Raw genomic sequence first — 13,403 nt, forward strand, 5'->3', positions numbered from 1 at the left:
GGAATTTTTACTAGGATTAAATGTCAGGAATTGTGAAAAACTAAATAAATGTATTTGGCTAAGGTGTATGTAAACTTCCGACTTCAACTTTATGTTAATGACAGTGGTGTAACGTCTGAAGAAGAGGGAGTGGGCCAAAGCGCAGCGTGGCACGTGTCCATGATGTTTATTAAAATCTGAACACTAGAACAAAATAACAAAGAGCAAAAACGTCAACGAACAGTTCTGTCAGGTGCAGAAACATTCAACAGAAAACAACTACCCACATAACACAGGTGTGATAAAGCTGCCTAAGTATGATTTTCAATCAGAGACAACGATAGACAGCACAAATAAATAGAAAACATAGAACTAAAGATACTAGAATGCCCACACTAGTCACACCCTGGCCTAACCAAAATAGAGAATAAAACCCTCTCCATGGCCAGGGTGTGAAAAGTGGGGCTTAAGCTGCATCCCTGTCTCAGCCCACGACCCTGTGGAAAGAAATGTGTGTGTTTTTTGCCCACTTTAAGCACACTTGTTGTTTGTGTACATGGATTTTATTATGTCTTGTGTTTTTCCCCCAACACCACTTTCTATCAATTTGTACAGTAGACCCTCATGCCAAATTGAGTCAAAAGCTCTTTGAAATCAACAAATCATGAGAAGACTTTGCCTTTGTTTTGTTTTGTATGTTTGTAAATAGAGAGTGAACACGTGACCTGTCGTATGGTAATTTGGTAAAAAGCCAATTTGACATTTGCTCAGTACATTGTTTTCACTGAGGAAATGTACAAGTCTGCTGTTAATGATAATGCAGAGGATTTTCCCAAGGTTGCTGTTGACGCATATCCCACGGTAGTTATTAGGGTGAAATTTGTCACTACTTTTGTGGATTGGGGTGATCAGTCCATGGTTCCAAATATTGGGGAAGATGCCAGAGCTAAGGATGATGTTAAAGAATTTAAGCATAGCCAATTGAAATTTGTGGTCTGTATTTTTTATCATTTCATCTCTTTCCCTCCCACCCCCTCCCACTCTCTCTCTCTCTCAACGTCTCCCCTCCCTCTATTTCTCCAGGACCAGTGTGGAGGAGACGAGGGGTCATTCAGGGTGCTTGTGGAGAATGAGGCCTGTGGGGTCGTTGGTCATCGCTGTGCTAAAGCTGTTACAGTCTACTACCAGGGTGGACTCATAACTATGGAGCATGGACAGGTCACACACACACACACACACACACACACACACACACACACACACACACACACACACACACACACACACACACACACACACACACACACACACACACACACACACTTAACATCCCCCCCTCTTCTCCAGGTGAGGATGAAGAAGCCAGTGATGAAGGGTGTTGAGGTGGAGATCATTCGTTCTGGTCAGTTCTTCATCCTGCTGCTGGGGAAACACATCTCTATCAGCTGGGACCTGGGGACCCGCCTGCTGGTACACATCTCCTCACAGTACAGGGTAATACTGCTACTATAATAATACTATACTACTAATGTACTTACTACCACTATACTACTACACTACACTACTAATTTACTACCACCATACTACTACACTACACTACTGATTTACTACCACTATACTACTACTACAATACTACTACTACACTAATGTGCTGCTATACAACTACACTATTCTACTACTACTACCATACTGTGTCTACTGCTACTATACTACCACAACACTAATATACTACTATACTACCACTATACTACTACTTCACACGTATACTACTACTATACAACTAGTATACACATTTTCTACTGCTATACTACTGTGACACAAATATACTATTGCTATACTAATATGTTACTATACTACTACAGTACTACTATTACACAAATATACTACTACTATACTACTAGACAAATATTCAATATACCACTACTGTACTACCACTACACTAATATGCTATTATACTACTACACTGCTACTATTCTACCATATTACTACGATTATACTACTATTACACTGCACTTCATAACTTTCTCCATGATTCTGTGTATTTGTTTCTGTCTGTCTGTCTGTGTCTGTCTGTATGTGTGTGTGTGTGTGTGTGTGTGTGTGTATGTGTAGGAGCGTGTGTGTGGTCTGTGTGGCAACTATGATGGAAACATGAACAACGACCTTCTAAGCAGCAACAACCAGCTGGAGGTCGACTCCACCCACTTTGGAAACTCCTGGAAGGTTAAACCCAGCTGCGCTGATGCAACAAAGGTACACACACACACACACACACACACACACAGATATACACACAAACATAGTCAAACACAGACACAGACAGACAGACACACACAGATGCACACAGACACACACACACACAGAGACAGTGTATAGTATGTGTGTTTCTGTTCAACTTCTTCAGAACTTTAACAACGTGTGTGTGTGTCTGTGTGTGTGTGTGTGTCTCTGTGTGTGTGTGTGTGTCTCTGTGTATGTCTGCTTGTGTGTCTGTGTGTGTGCGTGTGTGCGTCTCTGTCTGTGTGTGTGTGTGTGTGTGCGTCTCTGTCTGTGTGTGTGTGTGTGTGTGCGTGCGTCTCTGTCTGTCTGTCTGTCTCTCTGTCTCTTTGTGTGCGTGTGTGTCTGTATCTGTGTGTGTGTGTGTGTGTGTGTGTGTGTGTGTGTAGCTACCCCCTCCCTGCAGTGATAACATAGTGAGATTGGTGACTGTGGAACAGTCCTGTCGTGTTCTAACCAGTGCCCTCTTCAGAGCCTGCAACAGTCTGGTGAGTCACAAACACACTACATAACACTATTATAACCTGTAATGAACACTACATAACACTATTACACTCTATATTACCTGTATAACACACACTATACAACGTTCTTATAACCTGTAATAAACACTACATAACACTATTACACTCTATATTACCTGTATAACACACACTATACAACGTTCTTATAACCTGTAATAAACACTACATAACACTATTACACTCTATATTACCTGTATAACACACACTATACAACGTTCTTATAACCTGTAATAAACACTACATAACACTATTACACTCTATATTACCTGTATAACACACACTATACAACGTTCTTATAACCTGTAATAAACACTACATAACACTATTACACTCTATATTACCTGTATAACACACACTATACAACGTTCTTATAACCTGTAATAAACACTACATAACACTATTACACTCTATATTACCTGTATAACACACACTATACAACGTTCTTATAACCTGTAATAAACACTACATAACACTATTACACTCTATATTACCTGTATAACACACACTATACAACGTTCTTATAACCTGTAATAAACACTACATAACACTATTACACTCTATATTACCTGTATAACACACACTATACAACGTTCTTATAACCTGTAATAAACACTACATAACACTATTACACTCTATATTACCTGTATAACACACACTATACAACGTTCTTATAACCTGTAATAAACACTACATAACACTATTACACTCTATATTACCTGTATAACACACACTATACAACGTTCTTATAACCTGTAATAAACACTACATAACACTATTACACTCTATATTACCTGTATAACACACACTATACAACGTTCTTATAACCTGTAATAAACACTACATAACACTATTACACTCTATATTACCTGTATAACACACACTATACAACGTTCTTATAACCTGTAATAAACACTACATAACACTATTACACTCTATATTACCTGTATAACACACACTATACAACGTTCTTATAACCTGTAATAAACACTACATAACACGCTTACAGCCAGTAGTAAACACAACATAACGCTTTTGTAACATATAATGAACACTACATAACACTCTTATAACCTGTAATAAACACTGCACTATTACATATAACCTGCAATAAACACTGCCTAATACAACTACACACTATGTCACCTGTATAACAGACACACTATTTAATGCTCTTATAACCTGTAAGAAACACTACAGCACTCGTATAACCTGTAATAAACACTATATAACACTTTTATAACTGTAATAAACACCACATAATGCTCTTATAACCTGTAATAAACACTACAAAAAACTCTTATAACCTGCATTAAACACTACATAACCTGTAATAAACACCATATATAATTCACTTTCTTAACCTGTAAAAGCCTAAACACTTTTAGAACCATAATAAACACTACATATCACTCTTATATCTTGTAATAAACACTACATAACATTAATAACCTGTAATCAACACTACAAAACACTCTTATAACCTGTAAAAACAATACATAACACTCTTACAACCTGTACTAACCACTATATATTACACTTTGTGCACTTGTGTGCGTGTGTGTGTGTAGGTGGACCCAGAGCCCTATGTAGAGATGTGTGTGGAGGCGGCGTGCTCTTGTCCGTCCGTCGGAGACTGTATGTGTTTCTGTGATATCATCGCTGCATACTCCCAGGCCTGCTCCGAGATGGGCGTGGCTGTCAGCTGGAGGTCTAATGAGCTGTGCCGTAAGTCACAGGTCACACCCACACAGCATGGATACTATAGTTACTCACTGAAAACTGGCGGAATCATTGATCGTGTCCGAAATCTGGCTTGCCAACAACCTACTGAAAATGCATACTACATACTATTCAGAAGGTACAGGACTGCAGTGAGGCTCATACTACTGAGAATGTATCATCTTATCCTTAATTGGGTTGATTCCCACAATTCATTCACCCCTACGGTAATTATCAGCTGTCAAACACAAGTGGTCCTCAAAAAACGGTTATCTTCCTACATTTGAGTCATTTAGCAGACACTATTATCCAGACTATTTAGTGTTGTTTGCCTCACTCAAGGGCACAACAACAGAATTTTTCTTCTAGTCAGCTCTGGGAATTCGAACTTGAATTCCACTAGATGAACATCCCAAATTATCTATGAGCATTTAAAACTTACTAGAATAAACATAACACATTTAAAAAATACTTAAATTAAAACATACCACATTTAAAACATACCACAATTAAAACATACCACATTTAAAACATACCACAATTAAAACATACCACAATTAAAACGTACTACATTTGGCCTCCTGAGTGGCGCAGTGGTCTAAGGCGGTGGTCCCATCGCGCACTAGTGCCTCCTGTGGTGGGCCGGGCGCAGTGCACGCTGACAAGGGCGCCAGGTGCACGGTTTTTCCTTCGACACATTGGTATGGCTGGCTTCCGGGTTCAGTGGGCATTGTGTCAAGAAGCAGTGCGGATTAGTTGGGTTGTGTTTCGGGGGACGCACTGCTCTCGACCTTCGCCTCTCCCGAGTCCGTACCTGAGTTGCAGCGATGAGACAAGACTGTAGCTACCAATTGGATATCACGAAATTGGGTAGAACATTCTACATTTAAAACAAACTACATTTAAAACAAACTACATTTAAAACATACCACATGTAAAGCATATTACATTTTCTAAATATCATATACTATTGAACTTTTTTTTTTCTCCCAAAAAACGCAAGTACAGGTATTCAAAGACAGCCACTTTCTATAGCCTTCCGTCTTCAAATAAAGTTGTTTCGTGTATTGTGTGTGTGTGTGTGTGTGTGTTAGCGCTGAGCTGCGAGGAGCTGAACACTGCAGCGGAGGGTTTGGGGGAGCTATGCCAGTGGAGGTACAACACATGTGGCTCTGCCTGTCCAATCACCTGTCAGCACTCACAGCCCCTCCCCTGTCCATTCACCTGTATCGAGGGCTGCCACGCTACCTGCCCCCCAGGTAAGACACACACACATACACATATACTGTATATATGAGGGGTAATAAAGATCATAAATGAACCAAAGCGGAGAATGAATGGCTTCTATTCACCTGTATCGAGGGCTGCCACTCTACTTGACCCCCAGGTAAGACACACATATAGATGAGGGGTAATAAAAGTCATGAATTAACTGAAGATTTTTTATGTATTACTATCACCTTGGTGAACATTTATTCATCTACGGGTTGTTTATCTACGGGTAAATGCGTGGTGTGGTTATTAAATATATATATTTTTTATTGTTATACAAAAGCCTTTTTTTTTACTTTTTTTTTAATTATAAAAAACGAATCCAATCAGCACAGTCTAGAACTGGATGACCAGGGCCTTGTTTACAATCAATTCAGCCAAAGTCTAGACCTGGATAACCAGGGCATTGTTTCTAATCCATTCAGTCACAGTCAAGAACTGGATAAATATTGCCTTGTTTTACAATCCATTCAGCCATATTCTAGAACTGGATGACCAGGGCCTTGTTTCGAAACCATTCATCAACATTCTAGAACTGGATAACCAGGGCCTTGTTTCGAAACCATTCATCAACATTCTAGAACTGGATAACCAGGGCCTTGTTTTCGAAACCATTCAGTCACAGTCAAGAACTGGATAAATCTGGCCTTGTTTTCCAATCCATTCAGCCATATTCTAGAACTGGATGACCAAAATCAAATCAAATCAAATGTATTTGTCACATACACATGGTTAGCAGATGTTAATGCGAGTGTAGCGAAATGCTTGTGCTTCTAGTTCCGACAATGCAGTAATAACGAACAAGTAATCTAACTAACAATTCCCAAAAAAACGACTGTCTTATACACAGTGTAAGGGGATAAAGAATATGTACATAAGGATATATGAATGAGTGATGGTACAGAGCAGCATAGGCAAGATACAGTAGATGATATCGAGTACAGTATATACATATGAGATGAGTATGTAAACCAAGTGGCATAGTTAAAGTGGCTAGTGATACATGTATTACATAAGGATGCAGTCGATGGTATAGAGTACAGTATCTACGTATGCATATGAGATGAATAATGTAGGGTAAGTAACATTATATAAGGTAGCATTGTTTAAAGTGGCTAGTGATATATTTACATCATTTCCCATCAATTCCCATGATTAAAGTGGCTGGAGTAGGGTCAGTGGCATTGACAGTGTGTTGGCAGTAGCCACTCAATGTTAGTGGTGGCTGTTTAACAGTCTGATGGCCTTGAGATAGAAGCTGTTTTTCAGTCTCTCGGTCCCAGCTTTGATGCACCTGTACTGACCTCGCCTTCTGGATGACAGCGGGGTGAACAGGCAGTGGCTCGGGTGGTTGATGTCCTTGATGATCTTTATGGCCTTCCTGTAGCATCGGGTGGTGTAGGTGTCCTGGAGGGCAGGTAGTTTGCCCCCGGTGATGCGTTGTGCAGACCTCACTACCCTCTGGAGAGCCTTACGGTTAAGAGCGGTGCAGTTGCCATACCAGGCGGTGATACAGCCCGCCAGGATGCTCTCGATTGTGCATCTGTAGAAGTTTGTGAGTGCTTTTGGTGACAAGCCGAATTTCTTCAGCCTCCTGAGGTTGAAGAGGCGCTGCTGCGCCTTCTTCACGATGCTGTCTGTGTGAGTGGACCAATTCGGTTTGTCTGTGATGTGTATGCCGAGGAACTTAAAACTTGCTACCCTCTCCACTACTGTTCCATCGATGTGGATGGGGGGGTGTTCCCTCTGCTGTTTCCTGAAGTCCACAATCATCTCCTTAGTTTTGTTGACGTTGAGTGTGAGGTTATTTTCCTGACACCACACTCCGAGGGCCCTCACCTCCTCCCTGTAGGCCGTCTCGTCGTTGTTGGTAATCAAGCCTACCACTGTTGTGTCGTCCGCAAACTTGATGATTGAGTTGGAGGCGTGCGTGGCCACGCAGTCGTGGGTGAACAGGGAGTACAGGAGAGGGCTCAGAACGCACCCTTGTGGGGCCCCAGTGTTGAGGATCAGCGGGGAGGAGATGTTGTTGCCTACCCTCACCACCTGGGGGCGGCCCGTCAGGAAGTCCAGTACCCAGTTGCACAGGGCGGGGTCGAGACCCAGGGTCTCGAGCTTGATGACGAGCTTGGAGGGTACTATGGTGTTGAATGCCGAGCTGTAGTCAATGAACAGCATTCTCACATAGGTATTCCTCTTGTCCAGATGGGTTAGGGCAGTGTGCAGTGTGGTTGAGATTGCATCGTCTGTGGACCTATTTGGGCGGTAAGCAAATTGGAGTGGGTCAAGGGTGTCAGGTAGGGTGGAGGTGATATGGTCCTTGACTAGTCTCTCAAAGCACTTCATGATGACGGATGTGAGTGCTACGGGGCGGTAGTCGTTTAGCTCAGTTACCTTAGCTTTCTTGGGAACAGGAACAATGGTGGCCCTCTTGAAGCATGTGGGAACAGCAGACTGGTATAGGGATTGGTTGAATATGTCCGTAAACACACCGGCCAGCTGGTCTGCGCATGCTCTGAGGGCGCGGCTGGGGATGCCGTCTGGGCCTGCAGCCTTGCGGGGGTTAACACGTTTAAATGTCTTACTCACTTCGGCTGCAGTGAAGGAGAGACCGCATGTTTTCGTTGCAGGCCGTGTCAGTGGCACTGTATTGTCCTCAAAGCGGGCAAAAACATTCTAGAACTGGATAACCAGGGCCTTGTTTCGAAACCATTCATCAACATTCTAGACCTGGATGACCAGTGCCTTGTTTACAATCCATACAGTCACAGTCTAGAGCTGGATGATCAGGGTCTTGTTACCAATCCATTCAGTCACAGTCTTAGAAATGGATGCCCAGGGTCTTGTTTCCAATCCATTTCAGTCATAGTCTAGAAATGGATGACCAGGGCCTTGTTTCCAATCCATTCAGTCACAGTCTAGAAATGGATGACCAGGGCCTTGTTTCCAATCCATTCAGTCACAGTCTAGAAATGGAGGATCAGGGTCTTGTTTACAATCCATACAGTCACAGTCTAGAGCTGGATGACCAGGGTCTTGTTTCAAATCCACTCAGCCATAGTCTAGAGCTGGAGGACCAGGGTCTTGTTTCCCAGTTCCGATATGACTTATTTATTTTTTTAGTTTGTTTAACCTTTATTTAACCAATTAATTTAAGAACAATTTTGTATTTACTGCCAAACCCGGACGAAGCTGGGCCAATTGTGCGCCGCGCTATGGGATTCCCAATCATGGCCGGATGTGATGCAGGAACTTAAGCTTTATAATGACCATACCATTTGCCATGTTATTTACCAGCAAAGTTTTTAAGTGTTTCCCAAACAAGTACGTAGAGGGAACATTGGGTAAGTGCGTAGTTAGACCATTTGTTCATGATCGAAATAAAAGCAACGCTTCTCCTGGATCAGCTTTCTCCATTCAAATCTGACGTTAGGACATGTGAGGCGTCTGTTTCTCAAACTAGACACTCTAATATACTTGTCCTCTTGCTCAGTTGTGCACCGGGGCCTCCCACTCCTCTTTATATTCTGGTTAGAGACAGTTTGCACTGTTCTGTGAAGGGAGTAGTACACAGCGTTGTACCAGATCTTCAGTTTCTTGGCAATTTCTCATATGGAATAGCCTTCATTTCTCAGAACAAGAATAAACTGACGAGTTTCAGAAGAAAGTGCTTTGTTTCTGGCCATTTTGAGCCTGTAATCGAACCGACAAATGCTGATGCTCCAGATACTCAACTAGTCTAAAGAAGGACAGTTTTATTGCTTCTTTAATCAGAACAACAGTTTTCTGCTGTGCTAACATAATTGCAAAAGGGTTTTATTAATGATCAATTAGCCTTTTAAAATGATAATCTTGGATTAGCTAACACATTGTGCCATTGGAACACAGGAGTGATGGTTGGTGATAGTGGGCCTCTGTACGCCTATGTACTGTAGATATTCCATTAAAAGTCTGCTGTTTCCAGCTACAATAGTCATTTACAACATTAACAATGTCTACACTGTATTTCTGATCAATTTGGTGTTATTTTAATGGACAGAAAATTTGCTTTTCTTTCAAAAACAAGGACATTTCTAAGTGAGCCAAAACATTTGAACGTGAGTGTATGTGAGAACGTACAGTTGAAGTCGGAAGTTTACATACACCTTAGCCAAATACAAACTCAGTTTTTCACAATTCCTGAAATTTACTCCTAGTACAAATTCCCTGTTTTAGGTCAGTTAGGATCACCACTTTATTTTAGAAATGTGAAATGTCAGAACAATAGTTGAGAGAATAATTTATTCATTCTCAGTGGGTCAGAAGTTTACATACACTCAATTAGTATTTGGTAGCATTGCGTTACAATTGTTTAACTTGTGTCAAAAGATTTGGGTAGCCTTCCACAAGCTTCCCACAATAACTTGGGGGAATCTTGGCCCATTCCTCCTGACAGAGCAGGTGTAACTGAGTCAGGTTTGTAGGCCTCCTTGCTCGCAAATGCTTTTTCAGTTCTGCCCACAAATTTTCCATAGAATTGAGGTCAGGGCTTTGTGATGGCCACTCAAATACCTTGACTTTGTTGTCCTGAAGCCATTTTGCCACAACTTTGAAAGTATGCTTGGGGTCATTGTCCATTTGGAAGACCCATTTGCGACCAAGCTTGAACTTCCTCACTGAGATTTTGCTTCAATATATCCACATAATTTTCCTGCCTCATAATGCCATCTATTTTGTGAAGTGCCCCAGTCCTTCCTGCAGCAAAGCACCCCCACAAGATGATGCTGCCACCCCCGTGCTTCACGGTTGGGATGGTGTTCTTTGGCATGCAAGCTTCACCCTTTTTCCTCCAAACATAATGATGGGCATTATTGCCAAACAGTTCTATTTTTGTTTCATCAGACCAGAGGATATTTCTCCAAAAAGTACGATCTTTGTCCCCATGTGCTGTTGCAAACCATAGTCTAGCTTGTCTATTGCGGTTTTGGAGCAGTAACTTCTTCCTTGCTGAGAGGACTTTCAGGTTATGTCGATATAGGACTCATTTTACTGTGGAAATATATACTTTTACCTTCTTCATCCAGCATCTTTGCAAGGTCCTTTGGTGTTGTTCTGGGATTGATTTGCACTTTTCCCACCAAAGTACGTTCATCTCTAGGAGACAGAACGCATCTCCCTCCACAGCGATATGACGACTGAGTGGTTCCATGGTGTTTATACTTGCGTACTATTGTTTGTACAGATGAACGTAGTACCTTCAGGCATTTGGAAATTGCTCCCAAGGATGAACCAACTTAGTTTGAAGGTAGGCTTTGAAATACATCCACAGGTACATCTCCAATTGACTCAAATGATGTCAATTAACCTATCAGAAGCTTCTAAAGCCATGACATCATTTTCTGGAATTTTCCAAGCTGTTTAAAGGCACCTAGTGTATGTAAACTTGGAATTGTGATACAGTGAATTAGAAGTGAAATAATCTGTAAACAATTGTTGGAAAAATTACATGTGTCATGCACAATGTAGATGTCCTAACTGACTTGTCAAAACTATAGTTTGTTAACAAGACATTTGTGGAGTAGTTGAAAAACAAGTTTTAATGGCTCCAACCTAAGTGTATGTAAACTTCCGACTTCAACTGTATGTGTGAACTGATGAATGTGCCCGTGAACTCGTGAATGTCCTCGTGAACGCCTAAGAACAACTTGTGTCTCCATTGACAGTCCATGTTGATTCAAGACAGTGTCTTAGGCTCTCAGTAGCTAGGTTAGTTCTTTTAGTCCAAATGTCACCCCTCAATTTTGAGCCAGATTCTATTTGGAACTTCTTGCTTTGTCTCAGCTCGTTCACAGCCATGTGGAAGCTACCTGAGTTGTTTATATTTAGTCCTAGATACACACACATACACTGATAAACACACACATACACTGATAAAGACACACATACACATGCATACACACAGTGCAGGCAGCAGTAACCCCTCCGCCTCTGCCTTGTAGGTCAGATATTGGATGAGGTTTCCATGCAGTGTGTTGAACCCGCCCAATGCCACATATGTTACCATGACGGAGAGAGGATCTCCCATGGTAACAAGGTCATCCTGAACCATGACGACCCCCAACATTGTCAGATATGGTAACACAACACATACATTTGATATGTCTGGAACAATGTCTGGAACTATTAATCTAATTGTGTGTGTGTGTGCGTGTGTGTGTGTGGTGTGTGTGTTCCAGCCACTGTGAGAACAATACTCTGAGCTGTGAGGTTTGTGCTCTTCTGGACACCGTAGCTTTGTACACTACCCCTGCTGGTCTGACCACACCCACCGCCCAGGCTGTCTCCACAGTGATGCCGGAGGGGTCATGTGACCGGGCCATGGACCTGGCCTTCCTATTAGATGGCTCAGCAGCGCTCAGCGAGGAGGACTTCCTGTCCGTCAAACAGTTCATCTTATCAGTGGTGGACAGGTTCAGGATGGGCTCTGCCCACACCAGGGCTACGGTACTGCTGTATCACTCTGGAGTCAAGACATACGACATGCAGGTACACACACACACACACACACACAGAGAGACACACAGCACACACACCACACACACCACACACACACACACACACACACACACACACACACAAACACACCAGGGCTATGGTCCTGCTGTATTACTCTGTAGTTAAGACTAGAGCTCTTCAAGGGTCAGGGTAGGATCTGGGTCGAGTCTAAATTCTGAAGTTGACCATTAGATCCAGGTAGGGTCCAGTTTGGTGGATTCGGAACTCTTGTGGGTGTCACAGACAGACCCTGAATTAAATTGACAACATCAACTCAAATTTCACATGTTTACATTTTATCATCTTAAATTATTGTCAGACAAAATTGCATATCAGCCTGCTTTCATTTGTTTTGTGCAATATATTCCCCTGACATGGTATGCAGCAGCGCACACAGCCACTTAGAACAACTGACTGAGTACTGACCTCTATAGCATCCACAACTGTGGATACGGAAGGGGATATACAGTATATATATATTTTTGTCTTATTTATTCAATTTCTACATTTGTGACTGACCGCCTTGATTGAGTCTTATGTAGTCAAATTTGAAATTGTGTTTTTTTTTTTACATTGGATAAAAGCAGAGACACAGCTACAAAATGGTATAGTACACTGCATTTGAGGAACAATGGGAAAGTCATTCTGCTTTGAAAGTTGCAGCAATTTTGAGATATTGGCCTTTGAATGTTTTGGTACAAACTGGGGAGCTGTTCTTTGTCTACACCCACTCAGCATCATTCACAGTCTTAATTAGCCCGACCCATCACTTTAAGGATTGATCCGAGCGTTCTGTACTAACAGCAGTCAATCACACAAGCTAACTGGCTAACTTCCTAGCTACTTCCAGACACAAATGAGAGAACAGCTCACTGAACATTACTCTTCCTAGCAGAGCTGATTAGGCTGTTATGTTACTGTGCTGTCAGATTGTCTCATTGTAAATTCAGAGCGTTTCGCTCTCGGAGTGTTGAGAGCGCACACTGGACGCTCTGACTGATGAGTAGGGATGATCCTAGCATTCTGACCTCAAAACGGCAGGCAATCACCCAAGCTAACCGGCTAACATTGGCTAGCTTGCTAGCTACAGTACTTCCA

At 41.9% G+C, this 13,403-nt stretch overlaps 1 protein-coding gene across 1 annotated transcript in view; it reads left to right on the forward strand.

Moving 5' to 3' along the window:
• vwf (von Willebrand factor) overlaps positions 1 to 13,403 on the forward strand; it is a 169,092-nt gene that overhangs the window by 59,048 nt on the left and 96,641 nt on the right. The window contains exons 21-28 of the mRNA XM_031801117.1: positions 1,063 to 1,197; positions 1,327 to 1,473; positions 2,092 to 2,232; positions 2,646 to 2,744; positions 4,349 to 4,505; positions 5,594 to 5,758; positions 11,750 to 11,885; positions 11,987 to 12,296. Coding sequence (XP_031656977.1) covers positions 1,063 to 1,197; positions 1,327 to 1,473; positions 2,092 to 2,232; positions 2,646 to 2,744; positions 4,349 to 4,505; positions 5,594 to 5,758; positions 11,750 to 11,885; positions 11,987 to 12,296 — 1,290 coding nt within the window. The remainder of the gene's footprint in view (positions 1 to 1,062; positions 1,198 to 1,326; positions 1,474 to 2,091; positions 2,233 to 2,645; positions 2,745 to 4,348; positions 4,506 to 5,593; positions 5,759 to 11,749; positions 11,886 to 11,986; positions 12,297 to 13,403) is intronic.

Source organism: Oncorhynchus kisutch, linkage group LG22, assembly GCF_002021735.2.
Source record: "Oncorhynchus kisutch isolate 150728-3 linkage group LG22, Okis_V2, whole genome shotgun sequence".
NCBI lineage: Eukaryota > Metazoa > Chordata > Actinopteri > Salmoniformes > Salmonidae > Oncorhynchus > Oncorhynchus kisutch.